The sequence below is a fragment of the Gossypium arboreum genome, chromosome 4 (genome assembly GCF_025698485.1).
Source record: "Gossypium arboreum isolate Shixiya-1 chromosome 4, ASM2569848v2, whole genome shotgun sequence".
NCBI classification, from domain to species: Eukaryota; Viridiplantae; Streptophyta; class Magnoliopsida; order Malvales; family Malvaceae; genus Gossypium; species Gossypium arboreum.
The window spans coordinates 14445292-14464594 of NC_069073.1; the positions used below are offsets into that span (position 1 = coordinate 14445292).

A 19303-nucleotide genomic window follows, 5' to 3' on the forward strand; every position below is an offset into this window, starting at 1 on the left:
TAAAAATATTATAAAATATCAAAAATATTTTTATAATTAAATTTAAATAAAAATATTTGAATTTGAGATTAACCACATGAGTTATGTTTTGAATTTAGCCAACTGTCAGACCCAGATTAACTCATGAGTCTAAATTTTATGGAATTTTTTAATTAATATTAAAAATACAATTTAAATTAAAGTTTGAACAAATTATAATAGAGATTAAAAATAAGTAGGAGAATGGAGTATATCTTTTATTAAATAAATAAATTTTTAAAAATAAAATTTGAGCTCGAATCACAAATTTCGAATAAAGTTAGATTACATCCTAATGACACATATTTGTAAAGGAAAATTATCAAATAGGGTAAGATTGATGTGTCCTAAGAGAATTAAAATAAATTATCATATATTAAACTTTGCTTGTAAATTTAAAAAAAACTGAAGCTAACTTATTTTTAAATATATTAAAATAAAGTATTTTACAAATATTAACTCGTTTTAAATATATTTAAAATTTACAAATTCTAATTAAAAAACCCTAAAAGGAAGTTTGAATTTATCAAAAAAAAGAAATGTTTGAATTAACCAAAACCAAACATTAATCATTTTAATCTTTAAAAAAACAAAAAAAAAAACCACAAGGAAATAGAAAAAGAGGTTGCCAGCTCATAATACATTTCCAATTCCAGAAATAAAACAAAGGTTTAGGCTTATACAGTTATACTTACAGCTAATACTCACTTACTTTTCTTCTCAAAATCACTTTTTTCCTTAGCCAACTTTAAAGGATTTCCACAATTTTCTCTCTTTCTTTGTTCTCTGTTCAAATGTAGTAACGATTGAATCGAGGAGGAAAAAGAAGATCTTAATTGCTTAAAAAACTCTTTGTTTTTTTATTAATTGGACTTAAGTTTGACAGACGGTTGTGCGTAGATTCGGAGTGCAACCTAAGTCCGATGGCTACAACTTTCAGTCCGGGTCGGAGCCCGGGGGGTTCTAGGCTTCAGTTAGGAGCAGGCAGTGGAGTGTCGAGGCTTAGATCTTCGTCGCTTAAGAAGCCACCGGAGCCGTTACGTCGTGCAGTGGCAGATTGTCTTTCGTCTTCTTCGCCGGCGGCGGTGGCTGGAGGAGTTAGCTCGCATCACCAAGGGGGTCCTTTGGTTTTAACTGAAGCTTCGAGGACGCTTCGGGTTCGTAATTTTGGTTGAATTTTAAATTTTTTTTTTGTTTGTTTGATTATTAGATCTCGAATCTTTATTGTTTATCTTTGTCTTCTATATACTTAGGATTTTTTGAATGCTGTGTGTTGAACAATAAAAGGAAATATATATATAATTCTTTTTAACGTTTATTTAGGTGGCAAAGCATTTAGGAAATTTGATTTGTTATATGAAGCTAGAGATTTTATGTGGTTGAAAAATGGTTATATATTAGTGAAAATTGTGATTTTTCTTCGTAGCTTTGCCTTCGTTGTTCTTTAATTGGCTGGAAATCGTATTTCATTAAGAATGAGAATGACCAAATTACTGAAATGTTGCGTTTATAACTAACAGTTGCATTTTGTTATATGCATAAGTTGAACTTTAAATTTGAGTTCTTTAGTAATTTGCTTTTTGCTTTGAGGAATCACAAAGCAAGTAGTCAAAGTAATATCTTGGCAGTGTTTCGGCTGAGCAAGTAATTGTTTCTTAGCATTGCTTTACTTACAGTTACAGACTACTTTAATTAATTAAGAATCAACATTAAGTAGCATCTTAATATCTCTATTTTCTAATATAATTTATTGTAAGCGTCTGTTGCTTAGTCAAAAACTAAGCTGAGTCTACTATGATCTGAGATGACAGTTCACTAACAATGTGTAGAGGTAGGAAAGGGAATTTCATAATCTCGTATTGGAACAATGGTAAAGTTCCCCTCTGTTCCAGGGTTCCAAATGTAACCCTGAATTTGCTTTCCTTATTTGAATCCAACTTGAATCAGCATTGTTATTGTTAAAACACAAGGCTGCTACTGAAGCAAATCTCAGTTCACAATATTACACGTGTAAATGTTGAGAATTTCTTTTTAGAAATATGCACTATATATTGGTATTAGAAGTTCCTTTTGCTTCACATGTGGAATTTATATGTGAATCTTACGGTATCTTAATGTCATATTTTTTGGAGTGTTGATTGAGTGTATGTATATTTTAGTATTTCAGTACTAGGACTTCCTTTTAACCTCAACTTTGGAATTGGTATTTGAACTTATAAAATCAGAATGTCTTCTATTTAACAATGACAGGACTATCTGGCAGCTCCCTCAACAACTGACCAGGCTTATATCGTTATTTTAGAGCATACAATTGCAGAGAGAGAACGCAGGTAATTCTTTATCTATTACATTACCTCTGTTATTTTATACCATTTGTCATTCTAATTTATCCCCATTATACAAACTATTCTGCTAAATGATCATATGGTGCCATTATTATTTTTATCCCAGAGAGGATTGTTTATACTTTGAATAGCAAACTTTGAACCTCAAAGAGTTTCTGAAAGCAATGAGGTTGTTGACATGTATGGGTGGTAAATAGATTGGAGATATGTTTTAAGGATTTATAGGTAATGCATATTGCTGATTAATGATAGTTTGGTAGTAACTTAAATAGTCCGCACTGATAGAAGGCTTAAAGAGATGGGATTGTTGACATGTATGGTGGAAAAGAGGTTGGAGATGTAGATTTTAAGGATTTATAGGTAATGCCTATTGGTGATTAACAATAGTTTGGTGGTAACTTAAATAGTTTGCACCAATGAAAGGCTTAAAAGAAATTTTCTTGATGTGTTGACTGACTATTGAAGGCTTCTGATGCTTCTTGCATATGAGTGTTGACACTGAATTTATGCATTGAGTTTTAGCTGAACATGTCTTGTATGTAATTCATTCTAGAAACACCAATGAATCATGTTTGGATGAAGTATTTGGAAATTTCTTGGCAATGGCCTCAGAAGAATATAATATTTATTCCAATATAATTAGACAACTGAATTGCATATAAATTGAAAAGAAAAGAAAAACATAGAAATAAGAAATGGTACACGATTGTTGTGCTCATTGTTCTCAGGTCCATAATTGTTTCACATTTGGTTCCTGATTTGATTATTATTGCTTGTCATGCATGATTACTTACCTTTTCCTTGTAATTTGAGCATTATTCTTGGTGCAGTGTTTGTCTCTCTTTGCTGCTAATCTGAATATAATTTGTGACAGCCCAGCTGTGGTGGGAAGGTGCGTGGCACTCCTGAAGCGGTACCTTTTAAGGTATGTTAGTCTTGCTGTGAGCTTGTGTTTTCACTATTTGTTGTAGAACAGGAAAGTGTTGGACTGTTTTTTTTGGCATATGATATTGATATGTACCAGAATTGACACCTACGAGGTGCTCATAAAATTAGGTTAGTCACTTTGTAAATTAGGACCTGCTGTGGTTTCTATCCAGTTTCAGACTGACTGGAAATATTTATAAAGACCCGAGGTTCTTAGATTTGTAGATTCTATTTTATATTGTTCTTTTGTTTTTAGGATTTCATTGTTTGTTCTATTGGCTGCAGATATAAGCCCAGTGAGGAGACGCTGCTGCAAATAGATCAGTTTTGTGTAAACTTAATTGCTGAATGTGACATTAGTCTAAATCGACGGTTGCCGCCTTGGTCTCGATCACTAAATCAACAATCTATTTCATCAACAACATCAACATCATCTGCAAGTTCTTCGCCTTTGTTGCCTGTATCTAGTTTTGCTTCTGTGGCACTTGTAAAATCGTTAAATTATGTGAGATCCCTATTGGCTAAACATATTCCAAAGCGGTCATTCCAGCCTGCAGCCTTTGCTGGAGCTACCTTGGCTTCAAGACAGTCGCTTCCTACACTTTCATCTTTGTTGAGTAGATCTTTCAATTCCCAGCTATGCCCTGTGAACGGTGGAGAATCTTCAGAGAAGAAAGATGCTACAAATTTATCTGTTCCAAACTTGTTGAACGTTGAGGAAGCTGATGGAATAGAGAATCCTGAATATCTTGCAAATGATGTTCTGAAATGGCGCTGGCTTGGGGATCATCAGTTGTCATTATTGTATTCTGAAAGGTAATTGATTTTGTGCATACCTCTATTGCTGAAATAGTTCGTTTTGGCATTATTTTCTCCCTCTATAAGTCACTTGTATGTTTTAGCTATTGATTTTTGTTCTTTCATGTGTTCCTTTGCTTCTAAGACAAATTTAACGCTTGAAAAGTCTGTATCAAAAAACAGTGATCGGTCCGTGAATATTCAAGACATGAGAACATATAATTTTGTAGAAGTAGGAGCTGCTGCTTTACTTGTTGGAGACATGGAAGCTAAAATGAAGGGTCAACCATGGAAATATTTTGGCACTGCTGATATGCCTTATCTTGATCAACTCTTGCAGCCCTCATCAGTCACAACAATTACCAATTCTGCTGCAGCTCACTCCCACTTGAGAGCAATAACAGCATTAAAACGCAGTAAAGGAGGACCTCGTCAAATATGGCATGCTCTTCACTTCTCTCAAATTATTGCCGTGACAGCTTTATTTTTAGTCTCACTTACCATTATATTATTCACACCATGCATATGGATCCTTTCAATTTTTATCAGTATGACTGATATGGTTGTGCTGTGCCAAACGTAACTTAGTTGAATTTCAATGGCTGGTAAAGGTGGTAAACGGGGTAGCTTTAATGCAGTGGTTTCAAGAGACCGGATTTTCAAGTTAAATGTTAAAGAGTCTTCTAGCTGTCAATAAACTTTTTCCTATACCTAACTGTATTATGACTGTTTTTACTGGGGTTTGGTCAATTTGGTTAAGTTGGATAGCCTGAGACATAGCAAATTAGTTTTGCATATTTTAAGTCTTAACTTTGAATAAAGTTGTGTGACAACAATTTGGATTCTTGCATTTGATATTTCTGCAGGGATGATTCTCCAGCAAGCATGTTTCGCCCACGTGCCCGGCCACTTTTCCAGTACCGTCATTACAGGTGTGCAATTTGACATCCTTTAGTTGGTGATGGTTGTATTTATTTTGAAATTTCAATTCACAACATTGATGAGTTGCAAAGTGAAAAGTTTTGGGATGAGCTTTCTAAAATAAGCTTTCCATTAGCTCCAACTACACAAAACATTACCCAATTACACAAATTATTACAACTTTTGTAATGTTTAATTGCAGAAAATATTACCTAGTTACACAAAACGTTGCTCTATTTCAAAACTATTAGAACTTCCGTAATATTTTGTGTAATGTTTTGTGTAACATTAGAGCTCTGGAAAGCTCATATTGAGGAGTTCTTTTTAAGAGGTTTCCAGCATATGTTTATTTTGTTTCCTCATAGAATATGTTTGTGTGCTTTAGTGAACAACAACCTCTGCAATTAAATCCTGCTGAGGTATCTGAGGTTATTGCTGCTGTCTGCTCTGAGACATCTTCCAGAAGTGCTAATACCTTGACAATATCTTCTAGATTAAGTTATAACAGTGGAAAGCAGTCAATGGATGTGGCTGTGAGCGTCCTTATTAAGCTGGTCATTGACATGTATGTTTCTGTTTTTTTCTTTTCTTGGACCTCTTTTGTCCTTTATTTTGGCCATACATTTAACCATCTCTCTCTCTCTCATGCCCTGCTTATAGACACATTATTAATGCTACAATAGTTGTTCCAGTTACTTTCTGCATATTAGATCTGGTTGGTTGATGGTGCTGATTTTAGCCTGAGGTGCATAAGTTATGTCAAAACCATCCCTGTTTGGAGGGTGAAAAACTTGTTTTTCTTTTATCCTGCAATCACAAACGCATGGTATCATGATGCACTTGGAATTTTTCACTAAATCAATGCTATTTAACAATATTTTTCTGTAAAATAATCATTTAGGTGTTAACTGGGGTAAACATCCTCTCCAGTACGTAAAATATAGTGGAGATTTCTCTATTTTGTTGAAATATGATTCACCTTAAAATTAATCTATGGTTCAAATTTAATTTAATGATTTTAAATTGAATATGAAGATAAATGAAAATTAATTGAAAAGACAATACTATTTGAAGAAATATTAACCCAAGATTTAGTTGAAAGCGCAATAATCACCTTTGGATAAGTAGTGGAAATCTCCTGTACTTTTAAAAGTATCGTTGAGTTTTCTTTCCCAGAAATCTGATCCATTACAAGAGTAGGTTATTATAAGTATCACCAAGGGGTTGGTCCTGAATTTCAATTTTTATAAATCTTTCTTTTTTTCCTTTCTATTCATTTAAATATGGGGATGAATGAGTAAAATAGCAGACTGCTTAAAGTGAATAAGTAAAAAAAACTTTAGTGATTGATTTTGTTTCATTTTCTTCCTATGCTTGTTTTTATCTTTTAAGTTTCTATCTGGTGACTAGTATGGAGGCAGTTGTTGAAAATTCTGTTTTTAGGTATGTCTTGGATTCTGGAGTTGCTGCTCCCCTTACTCTGTCTATGCTTGAGGTTTGTGTCAATTACATTTTCAATTCTTTATTGTTTAAGAATTTTTAGAGCATCTCTTAATTCTTACCTTTTTATAATGAAATTTCTTGCAGGAAATGCTTAGTTCTCCAAGAGCAGCTTGTAGGGGGCGGGCTTTTGATTTAATTATAAACCTTGGAGTCCATGCTCACTTGTTGGAGCCAATGGTAAATGATGACAAATCTTCAATTGAAGAAGAGTATGCTCAAGAATTGCTTTTAAATAGTGAAGATCAGTTTACCATGCAAGGGATAAGAAAAATAGATTCTGCCAAGAAGTTGGGCACCTCCTCAGCCATTGATAAATTTGAATCTTGGATTTTAAACATTTTATATGAGATACTTCTTCTTCTTGTTCAGGTACAGGCAGTCTTTGAACTGAATATTGTTTGCTTTGGCTGCTTTGATTTAATGAATGTCCCATCCATGCACCTTTTTTTTTTATAAAGAAAAAGAAAGAAAGAGAAAAAAATTACTATTACCATGCTTTTGTATTTATCCTCAGTATTCTTTATGGTCTTATGCCCTTAATACTTGTTGCAGACTGTAGAGAAGGAAGAATCTGTCTGGGCTTCTGCTCTAAGCTGCTTACTGTATTTTGTCTGTGATAGAGGCAAAATCCGGAGAAATCGATTAAAAGGACTTGACATTAGGGTGAGTCAGTTTACCCTGCCTAGCTACCATATTGTTTTGCACCTTGAGTTAACCAATGAGAATGTTCTCTGTGTTTGTGTGTGTCTGAAAGTGGAGGAAATTTGGAAGTTCACTTGTGTGTAGTATATGTATTCCATATTTGAAAGCATCTTGTCCTGTAGAAGTGGCAGACTGGCAGTATCCTTAAACATAAAAATGAAAAAAATTGAAACACCCTAGTCGACTTATTGATCTTCCCAATTGATATTAAGGTTAGTATTTGGTACACTTGCAGTGTATTATTTTTTTTTCCACAAGCAGCCTTAAAAAACTGCCATGCGTCTTTTTTTTTAAAATATTTATTTTATTTTAATATTTTACTATACGCCTATAGGACACTTGTCAACCCCCTGACCCTGCTTGGGGAGTCTAAAAACTCTGCCGGCAGTGTACCAAATATTATTCCTTGATATCATACCACTATTGCTTCTACCATGTTGAACTTCTGGGGCATGCTTTAGCTGAGCCAAGTTCCTCACAAGATAGTTTAAACTCTTTTGGATGAATTATCTTCTACCGCCAATCTATGCAATATGTAATCTTAGCATTAGAATTCCTCTGGATAATCTTGATGCCACTTTTTTCGGATCATGCATAAGCAATTTTTCTCTCTACATAGTGGTCTTGCATGACTGGAGGCTTGTAGGATTTGCTAGATATGTGATTCATTTCTATCTGTATGGGTTCTGAGAATATTGGGATGGGTATTTCGTATCTCTCACTGGGTAGAGAACTCATGTCTTGTTCAAAAATTGAATATGCTGAATGAGTTTATTGACCCTAGTTAGTTTCCACTTTTTCTTTTGCATTATGCACCCCCAGTTTGGAATGGATATTTGGTTTGCCTCATTGGAAACAGAATCAGTGTCATAAAAAGATTTAAGATGTTTTTTGGAATTTGTGAAAAACAAGATATTTTCTATTATTTTCCACAAGAGATTACATACATATTTATACACATAGTTAGCCTAACTAAGGTAACTTTACGCTAGGAAATGAATAATTGTAGGGATCTTGTATGACCTTAAAGTTAGGGATAGAATATTTTAGAATCATATTTGATATACTCAAATATTCTCAAATCGACACTCCCCTCAAGTGGGAAGTGCATATCATCCATTCTCGACTTGCTTACTAATTTCAAACAACTTCCTAGACAATCCTTTGGTAAGTATATCTGCTAGTTGTTCATTAGTGGACACAAATGGAGTGCAAATTAAGCCACTGTCCTGTTTTTCCTTTATGAAATGTCTGTCCACCTCAACGTGCTTCGTTCGATCATGTTGAACTGGATTATGTGCGATATTGATAGTAGACTTATTATCGCGATACAACTTCATTGGACCTTCCCACTTGATCTTCAAGTCTTCCAATATAATTTTTAGCCATAACAACTCACAAACTCCAAGAGCCATTGCCTTAAATTCAACTTCTGCACTAGATCTAGCCACAACGTTTTGTTTTTACTCCTCCAAGTCACAAGGTTGCCTCCTAGGAAAGTGCAAGAACAGACGTTGATCTTCATCAACCATAGATCCCTGCATAATCTGATCGGTATAGGCTTCAAGGGTTAAATTTTCTCCTTTTTAAATAAGATTCCTTTGCTGGCGTGCCTTTTAAGTCATGTAGAATCGATATACAGCACTAAGATGTGATTCCTTAGGATTGTGCATAAACCGACTTACAACACCTCTGCATAGGCAATATCCGGTCCGGTATGGGACAAGTAAATAAGCTTCCTCAAAAGTTTTTGATATGACCTTCTATCAACTCTCAGATCTTCTAATACATCTCCGAGTCTGTGGTTCATCTCTATGGGTGTCTCTGCTGGTTTACAGCCCAACTTGCCTGTTTACGTCAACAAATCAACTATGTATTTTTTTTGAGATATGAATATTCCTTCCCGAGAGTGTGCCACTTCAATACCAAGGAAATATTTTAACTTACCTAGTTCTTTGACTTGAATTCTTTTACTAGGCATTTTTTAACTTCTCCATTCCTTCTAGATCATCACCAATCACAATAATATCATCAACATAGACTAATAAAGCAGTCACTCCCCGAAGATGAATGTTTCTGAACAGAGTATGATCTCCTTGACTCTGTTTATACCCCAACTTGAGCATCACTTTGGTAAATCTTCCAAACCAAGCCCTCTGGGACTGTTTTAGTCCATATAAAGCCTTTTTAGTCGCAAATTGCACGTCTCGTATTTGGACGGATCCGGAGGAACATCCATATAGACTTCCTCCTCAAGGTCACCGTGTAAAAGGCATTTTGATGTCAAATTGCTGTAATTTCCAGCCTCGGTTGGCAGCTAGTGACAACAACACTCTTACAGATGTTCATCTTTGCAACAGGGCAAATGTCTCAAGATAGTCTATCCCATACATTTGAGTGTACCCTTTAGCAACCAACCTTGCTTTGTACCTCTCCAAAGAACCATCGACTTATATTTCACTGTACACCCAAATGACATCCCACCGGTTTCTTTCCTTCCGTAATTTCACTAAGTCCCATGTCTTATTTTTTCAAGAGCTTCCATTTCAACCTTCATGGCATTTCTCCAATTCTCATCTTCTAATGCCTCGAATACGCTTTTAGGAATGGAAATAGAATTTAGGCTAGTAAGAAAGGCTTTGTGGTTATGGGATAAGTTTTTGTAAGACATGAATAAGTGCAAGGGATGTTTTGTACAAGCTCTAGTCCCTTTCTAATAGCAATGGGAAAATCATCTAAATCAGTAGTATTAGAATTCAAAGTAGGTTCAAGAATTACCTCAGTCGTATAGGAGAAGAAGATGATTGAACTTGCACGGTGCCTTCTTCCTTGAGTAAACCAAGAATGTGACGAGTAGTGTCCTGAAATCCTCTTGGTGATTTGGGTGTACTAGGCTCGATTTCAGGTTGTATAGGGTCATTGTTTCAAGTTGGGCGGGTTGGGTAGCAGCAAGGTCCGAGTGAGAGTGTTTGATTGCTGGACGGAGCCGGAATGGGAGTGTTTAGAGCTGGAATGAGAGTGTTTGGTTGCTGGACAGAGCTGGAATGTCAAGAAGAAAGAATTATTTGTCCTTATCTTCGTGAATAAGATCTCCCTCAAGATAAGGACGAGTGAAGAAATTTTCTTGTTCATAAAAGTAACATCACCTGTTACAAAAAAATTTTTGTGGTGGATGATAGCACTTGTACCCCTTTTGAGTGGGAGAATATCCAAGAAAGACACACTTGACAGCCCGTGGACCAAATTTCCTCTATTTTGAGAATGAACATGGACAAAGCGACACGACCAAATACTTTGGGAGTAAGATTACCTGGAGGTATTGAAATCAGGAAAAATTTGGCTAGAACTTGCATAGGACTTTGAGATTCAAGGACCTTTGTAGGCAATCTATTTAACAAATGAGTAGCAGTTAGAATGACCTCCCCCAGATTGTTTAGGGACGTTTTTTGGAACAATAGGGCTCTTGTAATGGCTAAAATGTGACCATTCTTTCTTTTGGCTACACCATTTTGTTGGGGTGTACTAACACAAGATGACTCATGTATAATGCCTCTTTCTTGAAAATATGTTGAGAGGAATTGATTGAAATAATCCTTGGCATTGTCGACCTAAACCTTTTATTTCGCCCCAAATTGTGTTTTGATCATGTTTTAAAAATTGGAAAGACAGACCTAACATCAGATTTTTGTTTTAAAAGAAAATCCAAGACACACAGTACAATCATCAATAAAGGATACAAACCACCGAGCTCCGTAAATATTTGAAATAGTGGATGGCCTCAAACATCACTATGAACAAGAGTAAAAGGAGTGGATGTTCTTTTATTGCTTATTGGAAAAGAGGTACGTTTATGTTTTGCAAGTTCACGATATCACAATGAAATTTTTCAATGATTAATCCTTTGAATAGTGAAGGAAACATAATTTTAAGGACTCTAAACGATGGGTGACCAAGGCGAAGGTGATAGAGCCAAATTTGGTCTTTATTGGTTTTAATAGACTTCGGATATGAGAGATAAAGGTGAGGAATTCAGAACACTAACTTCTTCTTTGGATTCTTCAAGATAGTATAGGCCATTTATTTCCTTAGCATGTCCAATCATCCTCCTCGATTCTTCTCTGAAAAAGACACCAATTGTGATAGAAAACCACTTTACGAGTTAGAGTCTTTGGTAATTTTTTAATGGATAAAAGATTGGTAAATAATTTTGGAACATGAAGGACATTTTTAAGAGTAAGGTTTTTGTTTATAACAATATCACCTTGACTGCCATCGTGATCACAGAACCATCAGCTCTGTTATTTTTCTACTACTAGAACAAGGTGTATATGAAACAAATTTTTGTAAGGAGTGGGTCATGTGGTCTATAGCTCTGAGTCAATGACCCAAGAACTTTTGGTATCTATATTTGAGACTTTAGAACTTTGAGGAGAGGATATACCGAAAGGCCAAACTACAAGTACTGTTGAAGAAGTTTTTCCAATGATCCCAACAAATTTTTAACTTCTCAATTTCTTCTTTATTGAATTCAATAGGTAATTCACGAGAATTGTTTTTTTTATCTAGTTGTTTAGCTGTATTTGCTCGTCCTTGTCCCTTTGATTGTCCACCTTTTTCTGAAAAATTTTTGTTTGTTGTCTGTGTTCCCATGGAGTTTCCAACATCTATCTTTAGTGTGACGAGCCTTTTTGCAGTAGGTGCACCATACGGAATCCTTGTTAAAAGACTTTGTACGTTCTATCTGTCTATTATCTTCACTAGTTGGCTGCTCCAAGCCAAATCTCCTCTCATTTACAGCATTAGTAACCAAGGCTGAACTATCCACTTGATTGTTCTCCACCATAACTCCTCTTCTTTCTTCCTCAGCACGAACAATTGCAATTGTTTCATTTAGTGATGGTAGTTCCTCTTTCCAAGCATTTGAACTCTATCGCATCAAACTCAACATTCATCCAAAGAAGAAAATCATAAATTGATCCTTTTCAACAAACCTTTTCAGAGTGCTGCATCTTCACCGCACTTCATCTGAATGCACTGGTAATGATCCATCTCTTGCCACAAACTTTGCAACAGATCGGAATACTCCGTGATTGATCGACTTCCTTGCTTGGTGGATGAAATCTTAGTCTTGATTTCATAGATTTGAGCAGCATCTCGAACTTTAGAATAAGTCTGCTTCACAGCTTCCCATATTTCTTTGGATGTGCTAAGAAACATGCATGTATCACTGATTTCTGGCATCATAGAGTTCCATAACCAAGACATTACCATAGAGTCTTGTTCATCCCAAGCATGAAACTTAGGGTCCCCTTCTTTAGGTCCAGTTCCGAGTAAATGACTTAGCTTTCCTCTAACTTTCAAGAAGGTACGAACCAGTTGGGACCATTTCAGATAATTTTTTCCATTTAGCCTGTAGGGTACTTGGATATTCTGAAACTCACTCATTGGATTTGAGTTGTTTACAGAAATTTCTGAGCCCTCCCCAGTGTTACTGGTCTTGACAGTTTCAGTCATGTTGTGTCTGAACAAGTTCTATATACTTGAGGACTGGTTGGGAGTCAAAAAAAAAAACAGGCTAAAGAAACCGGCTAAAAAATCCCAGAAATCGAGCTAAATAACAGGCTCTGATACCATGTGAAAAACAGGATATTTTCTATTATTTTCCACAAGAGATTAGATACATATTTATACACATAGTTAGCCTAACTAAGGTAACTTTACGCTAGGAAACAGAATAATTGTAGGGATACTGTACAGCCTTAAAGTTAGGGATAGAATATTTTTAGAATCATATTTGATATACTCAAATATTCTGAAATCTGACAGAATTGATTAATGGTAAGTTTCACTTTTTCCCCCATTATGCTTCCTGTCCACAATGTCTCTCTCAAAACCATACTACTACTGTCTTCCAATCAAATCTGACTTAATATTTGGTTGGACATTCTTTTGAGGAAATTTTAAGACAGTTACAGTTGTCTGTTTAAAAGGTTTTAGCTTAACATATTGTAACTTAGTATTATTATGGCAATAAATCCATCTCATTACGATCTCTTCATTTGTGTTTGTCTTTAGGTTGTCAAGGCACTTGTAGAGACTAGCCGGTTTAATTCCTGGGCTGAACTTGTTCACTGCAAGCTTATTTCTATCCTAACAAACATGTTTTATCAAGTACCTGATGAAGCTACTACATCCATCATAAGTGCTGCAAGCTTTCTTGTTGACCAGGTTGACCTGATTGGAGGAATTGATTTCATCTTCATTGAGGTATGCTGATTAGTTTGATATGGTCATATATAGAAATAAGATCGACTCGCAATGTGCTTGTTTACAAAGTTGTTGAACCTAGGAAAGATTGATGATTGTCAAATTTCCATTATGAGTTTCCAGTACTTCACAAAATATGGAGGTCAATGAAATATGTATAGGTGGTCTTAAATCTTGATCGTTATTTATATTTCCTTTCATTGTATTAATACTTTCGAAAACTTATCCATATTGATTGAGAAATATTTTAACATGTATGTTTTCTCTTTTAAATTAACATGTGCAGTATTCATTGGCAACCACAAGAGAAGAAAGAAAACATCTATATTTGGTGCTTTTCGACTATGTTTTGCATCAAATAAATGAAACATGCATATCAACAGGAGCTTCTGAATATAGTCATGATGAGAGTCAGCCCATTGCTACGCTGCTTGCTTTGGCTGATGCACCTGAAGCTTTTTATATTTCTATTAAGCTGGGGGTGGAAGGCATTGGGGAGCTTTTGAGAAGATCAATTTCTGCTGCATTGTCTAGATACCCTAACAGTGAGCGATTAAATATGGTAATGTCTCATGAATATTTTTGCTATTTTCATTAAATATCATTTAATAGTGCAAAATTGGGAAAATTTTATAAGTATGATGAATTTTTAGGTTTAATTAAATGTTTTTAAATGCTTTTTTTAATTGAAATTGATAGCTAATCAGGGGGAGGGGAGATCCTTTTTAGAATTATCATGTTAAATCTGCCTCTGGCTCTCATCATCTCTACTTGCATTTTGCAGAGTTTTGATAAATTGATAATTGACCTTGTATTGAAAGTATGCTTTCTGATTATTTTTTGTTTTCCTTTGCAGCTGTTGGGAAATATTACAGAGAATTTGGATGCAATAATAAGTTCATTTACTCATTTGGACAAGGAGTTCTTGCATCTGAAACAGATAACTAAATCCAACAAGTTCATGGATGATATTGAGGGTTCATCTGTGCAAAATGGTGCTGGAATGAAAGCAAGGCTTGCTTGGACCATATTGCATTCTCTTCTTCAGTCTGATAGAATCTCTTATCGCCAAAATGGATATATCTGGTTGGGAGATCTGCTTATTGCTGAAATAAGTGAGTCAAGGAATGGGAGTATATGGTCTAATATCAAGAGCTTGCAGAATAAAATTGCTTATGCTGGTGCTCATGATTTCTGTGATCATTCTGACATACCTTTGTCTATTTGGCTGATGTGTGGTCTTTTGAAGTCAAAAAACAACAATATTAGGTGGGGCTTCTTATTTGTTCTGGAAAGGCTTCTCATGCGGTGCAAGTTTTTGTTAGATGAGAGTGAAATGCAAAAGTCAAGCGATACAGATTTTTGCCTTGATCATAGTGATTCCCGACTTGAGAAAGCAAATGCGGTGATTGACATCATGAGCCGTGCTTTGTCCTTGGTAGCTATAAATGAAACAGACCGCATAAACATTTTAAAGGTATATAATTATAAATTGCTTGGAGAACTTTAAACCCATCTCACAAAATTTTAGTGAGTTTTTTTTTTTTTTTTCAAATGATTAAACAATGTTTAATGACGGGTAAGAAGATCCATCTTGGATATTTGTTGGAGTAAAATGCCCCTCATGCTCTTCACTTTTATCTTTGATCAAAATCCTGATTGATTAGCTGGTTTTATTGTTAACTTCACTCTCACAAAATTTTAATGATTTTCACCATTATTTATGTATTGTGATTTATATGTAATACCATTTCCTCTTTAGCATCTTTAAGAGTCACTATTCTCTTCTCTTTGGTGAACAGATGTGTGACATTCTATTCTCTCAATTGTGCTTGAAAGTTCCCCATTCAACTGTGATGCCATTTGGTGAAGGAATAAAACAACCTAAAGTTCTCATCCGCACAGATGAAATTAGAAATACTAGTACTTCTGAGCGCTTACCTAAACAAGCAAGCTGTAGTTGGGACGAATTAATGGAAGAAACTGATAGCAAATCTGGCTACCACGGTAATTCTCCAATACATGAGATAGCTTCTATGGCTGCATCACTACTCCGAGGACAAGCCATTGTGCCAATGCAATTAGTTGCACGTGTACCAGCTGCTTTGTTATATTGGCCTTTGATTCAACTTGCGGGTGCTGCAACTGACAACATTGCTCTAGGTCTTGCTGTTGGAAGCAAAGGAAGAGGGAACATACCTGGTGCTACTTCTGATATTCGGGCCACCCTTCTTTTACTTCTAATTGGTAAATGTACTGCAGATCCTAAAGTTTTTCAGGATGTTGGCGGAGAAGATTTTTTCAGGTAAACTCTATTTCTTTGCTCTTTAGAGTGAACTGACAGAAGCTTACCTAATGGCATGCCAGAATTATGCATTCTTTTTTGTTCTTTCTTTCAGAGCACTTTTGGAAGATACTGATTCCAGGGTGGCATATTACTCTTCAGCTTTCCTATTGAAGGTAAGAAAGCTGTATTTTGTGTCCCCATGTATTTCTGATTTTCTTTCTGTTCCTCTTATTTTCCCTCCCACTCGTGGTTATGCTTTTGCACTAAACTGTTCAAGTATGGGAACCTCGCAGAGAATGATGACCGAAAAACCAGAAAAGTACCAACACATGCTACAGAAGCTTGTTTTTAAAGCTCAACAGGTACGTGAGTCCTCTATTTTCAGTATAAGTCACTTTATCACAATTAAAAAGCACTTACGTTTGAGAATGTATTCTGCATGAATATGGAAGGTTAGTTTGGTTACAAGTTCCCTAAAATGGCATGTTCCACTGGAAAGAAACACTTCCATTACATTTTCCTTGTCTAATTAATTTCAAATTCGATTAAACCTTATGTAAGAAACAATATTTTTGCCAACTACATTTCTACTTGAATCAGTTTCCTTGTTATATGTATAGATTATGGTGGGGTCAGCCAATCCTTGTGCCAGTAGTTGGTTTGTTTTTGCTGTACTTTTTGTTAGATAACATGACTGCAACATATAGTTCGCTTATGTTCCAGTTGAACATTTTATTAGTGTCCATTTCTTGAAGTGCTGATAGGAAAGGTTGATTATTTATTTTATCCATTGTTTTCTGAATGCGGTTTACATGCTTTATTGCAATGACTATTAAGTTATCTGTTACTGAAGTCTTTATTTTGTGTGCCTAATCTACAGAGTAACAATGAAAAGCTGCTTGAGAATCCATATCTTCAGATGTGCGGGATATTTCAGCTGTCAAATGATCTTTAAGCTCGGTCATAGTTGATGATTCTTTGCCAATTTTAATACACATTCCTGCATACTGCAGTGTTCATTAACCCAACATTCCTTTGCTTGTGGTTTTTCAAACCGGCAACATTTGGCCTGATTTTTCGAGTCCATTGTTGATGCATGTGATTCTGTTAACCTGCATAAGATTGTCTGAAATCATGAGGTAGTTCAAAACTTCAAAGAGCAAAATTTTCAAATTTAGGCTAAGTGTGAGAAATTCCAAGACTGGCTTCCTTACAATTAAAGTTACGAGCTGTGATCAGATGTCAGAAAGTCTTCGTACAATGCTATTTGTGCTCCTAGATCTGCTATAAAAGTAGAGAAGGTGAGACTTTTAGTGCCTACTTTATTTCCATCTACAATTTGAGACACTATTTAATGCACTTTTAGACTTTGTAGGTAATATAATGATTGGTGCTAATTTTGAGACCGTAAAATTGCAGGAATGCCCGGGAAAAAAATGGAGTGACTGGAGCTATTAGTTTCATGGCATTGAACACATCTACAGGTATTACCATCTAAGTTTAGTCACTATAAAGTTGTCCATTCATGCATATTCATTCATTTATTTTGAAAGTTTGAATCAAATAATGCCTTTCCGTCATCATACAGTTATTGCTAAAATATTTAAACCATCCTTTCCTTCCTGCTCCTTAACTATGGATTTTAGATCAATAGTTGTTTCTCAATTATTTGGAATATCGGAGATCAAAATTTGAAGACTAGTTCATTTTCAAGTCACTTGAAATAATCCCTGAAATGCACCCTGTGTTGGTTGCTCATTGTAATAATATATATTGATTCATTTTGAACAGTTATTCATGTACTTGACACAAAGCCGAAGAATTTCTGGGCAACTAGAAGAAACTCCTCCTGGTTCATGGTTAGATTATGCATGGCCTTCCTTTTTAACTTCATATGGTTCATGGTTGGCTACTTTTTGAAGGCCATCCTTAGTGATAAAAGAAAACCTCGACTTAACTCAGGAAGGCCTGTCACCGGACAAAGGATACTTAATTTCCATTAGATATAGGATTGAATTTCGACCTTGAACGCTATCCCAGTTGTAGTGAAGGTATCACCTTGGATGTCTGTTTTTAAGGTGCATCTCCAAAGTATACCTGTTAAGTGTTTTACATAATTTTGACAATGTAAGTATGTGAATTTGGCTGTTATTGTAAAATTTGTTCTGCGAATTTTGCTTCATGTATTAGTTTTGATTGTTATATTCTATGAGTTGTTTGTATAATAATCTTCACTGAAAATCATTTCTGTAAAATATTTCCCTAATCTCTTTGAAGAATTTTTAAATTCCTGCATTCTCATCCATCATTTTCATTATTTATTTGTTAAATTATGTGGAATTGTATGTTGGTGTAAAAGAAACTCGAAAATGGTATTAATGGAAATTTGTTTAAATGCTATCAGGTTATATTTTGCTATTATAATTATACTCAAGGGTGTGTAAAATTGGCTATTGTTGGCATTAATGGTACTAGATTTTGATTTTGACATGAAACTTCTTTTCTTTATTATTTTAATAAATAACATATTAAACTGAATTATAATTTTAAAAATTAAAAATGAGAATTTATTTGAATTTGAAGTAATCATGGATAGTTTCCTTAAAAAATTTAAGTGGTAGAAGAAAATTTGAATATTGAATTTAGATTATAAAATGGAATAATATTTGGTATGTAAAATATTAAAAAAGATATGTGATAATTTTTAAAATTGTTTGTAGAATAAAAATGCGCTGTTAATACCTACACTAAATGTTTATATACTAAATGTTTATATGGGTTATTATTTAATATAAGTAATTTATAAAAATAGTTACTTTTGTTTGTCTCAAGTTACATTTTAGTCACTTATGTTTAAAATGTTACATTTTAGTCACTTATATTATTATTTTGTTACGAAGTGATCACTTTACTGTTAAGTTTCGTTATCTCTCTAACAGTAATCCTAGGCTGTAGTCCAATTGGATTTTAGGTGCCAACTTAGATTTCTAAATGGGCTGAAAATAGATTTTAATTAAAAAATTTAATTAATTAAAATTTTAAACTTAAACTTTAACTAAAAAACTGTTCATCTCTTCTTTTTAATTTTCCTTCATCTCTTATTTTTTTTCAATGGGTTTTTTTTTCATTTGACTAAAAAATTATTATTAAGATTAAAATAGTTGAAATCAGCAACAAGAAAGAATAATCTACAATACCCACAAAGAGATTGTGAATATACAAATTGATTCAGATTAGAAAAAATTTAATTGAGCAACTAATTATTCAAGAATTGTGAAAGAACTAGAAAATATAATAATTAGGAACAATAACAGTGAAAGTAACAATCCTTTTCTAAAAATTTTAAAATTAGCTTGAATGAAACATGTTCATGAAAACATGTTTCTGGTTGTATTTTATGAGATGTCTACAGACACAAAATAAAATACATGTTTACAAACAATTTCAAAAAGTAGAAGAAAATCTTTGTAGATTACAAAGATTAACAATCAAAAGTGACTAAAATGTAATATGAGACAAACAAAAGTGTCTATTT

The 19303-nt window shown here is 34.4% G+C and overlaps 1 protein-coding gene across 1 annotated transcript; it reads left to right on the forward strand.

Moving 5' to 3' along the window:
* Nucleotides 1-631: 631 nt before the first annotated feature.
* On the forward strand, nucleotides 632-18055 carry LOC108460372 (uncharacterized). The gene is made up of 19 exons (XM_017759846.2): nucleotides 632-1175; nucleotides 2269-2348; nucleotides 3238-3288; nucleotides 3576-4106; nucleotides 4272-4529; nucleotides 4955-5020; nucleotides 5395-5574; nucleotides 6453-6504; nucleotides 6597-6881; nucleotides 7065-7175; nucleotides 13290-13481; nucleotides 13768-14043; nucleotides 14338-14958; nucleotides 15284-15786; nucleotides 15881-15941; nucleotides 16062-16130; nucleotides 16649-17069; nucleotides 17188-17252; nucleotides 17560-18055. The coding sequence occupies exons 1-17, from the start codon at nucleotides 942-944 to the stop codon at nucleotides 16721-16723; spliced, it is 3645 nt and encodes a 1214-aa protein (XP_017615335.1). The 5' UTR covers nucleotides 632-941; the 3' UTR covers nucleotides 16724-17069; nucleotides 17188-17252; nucleotides 17560-18055.
* Nucleotides 18056-19303: the final 1248 nt, after the last annotated feature.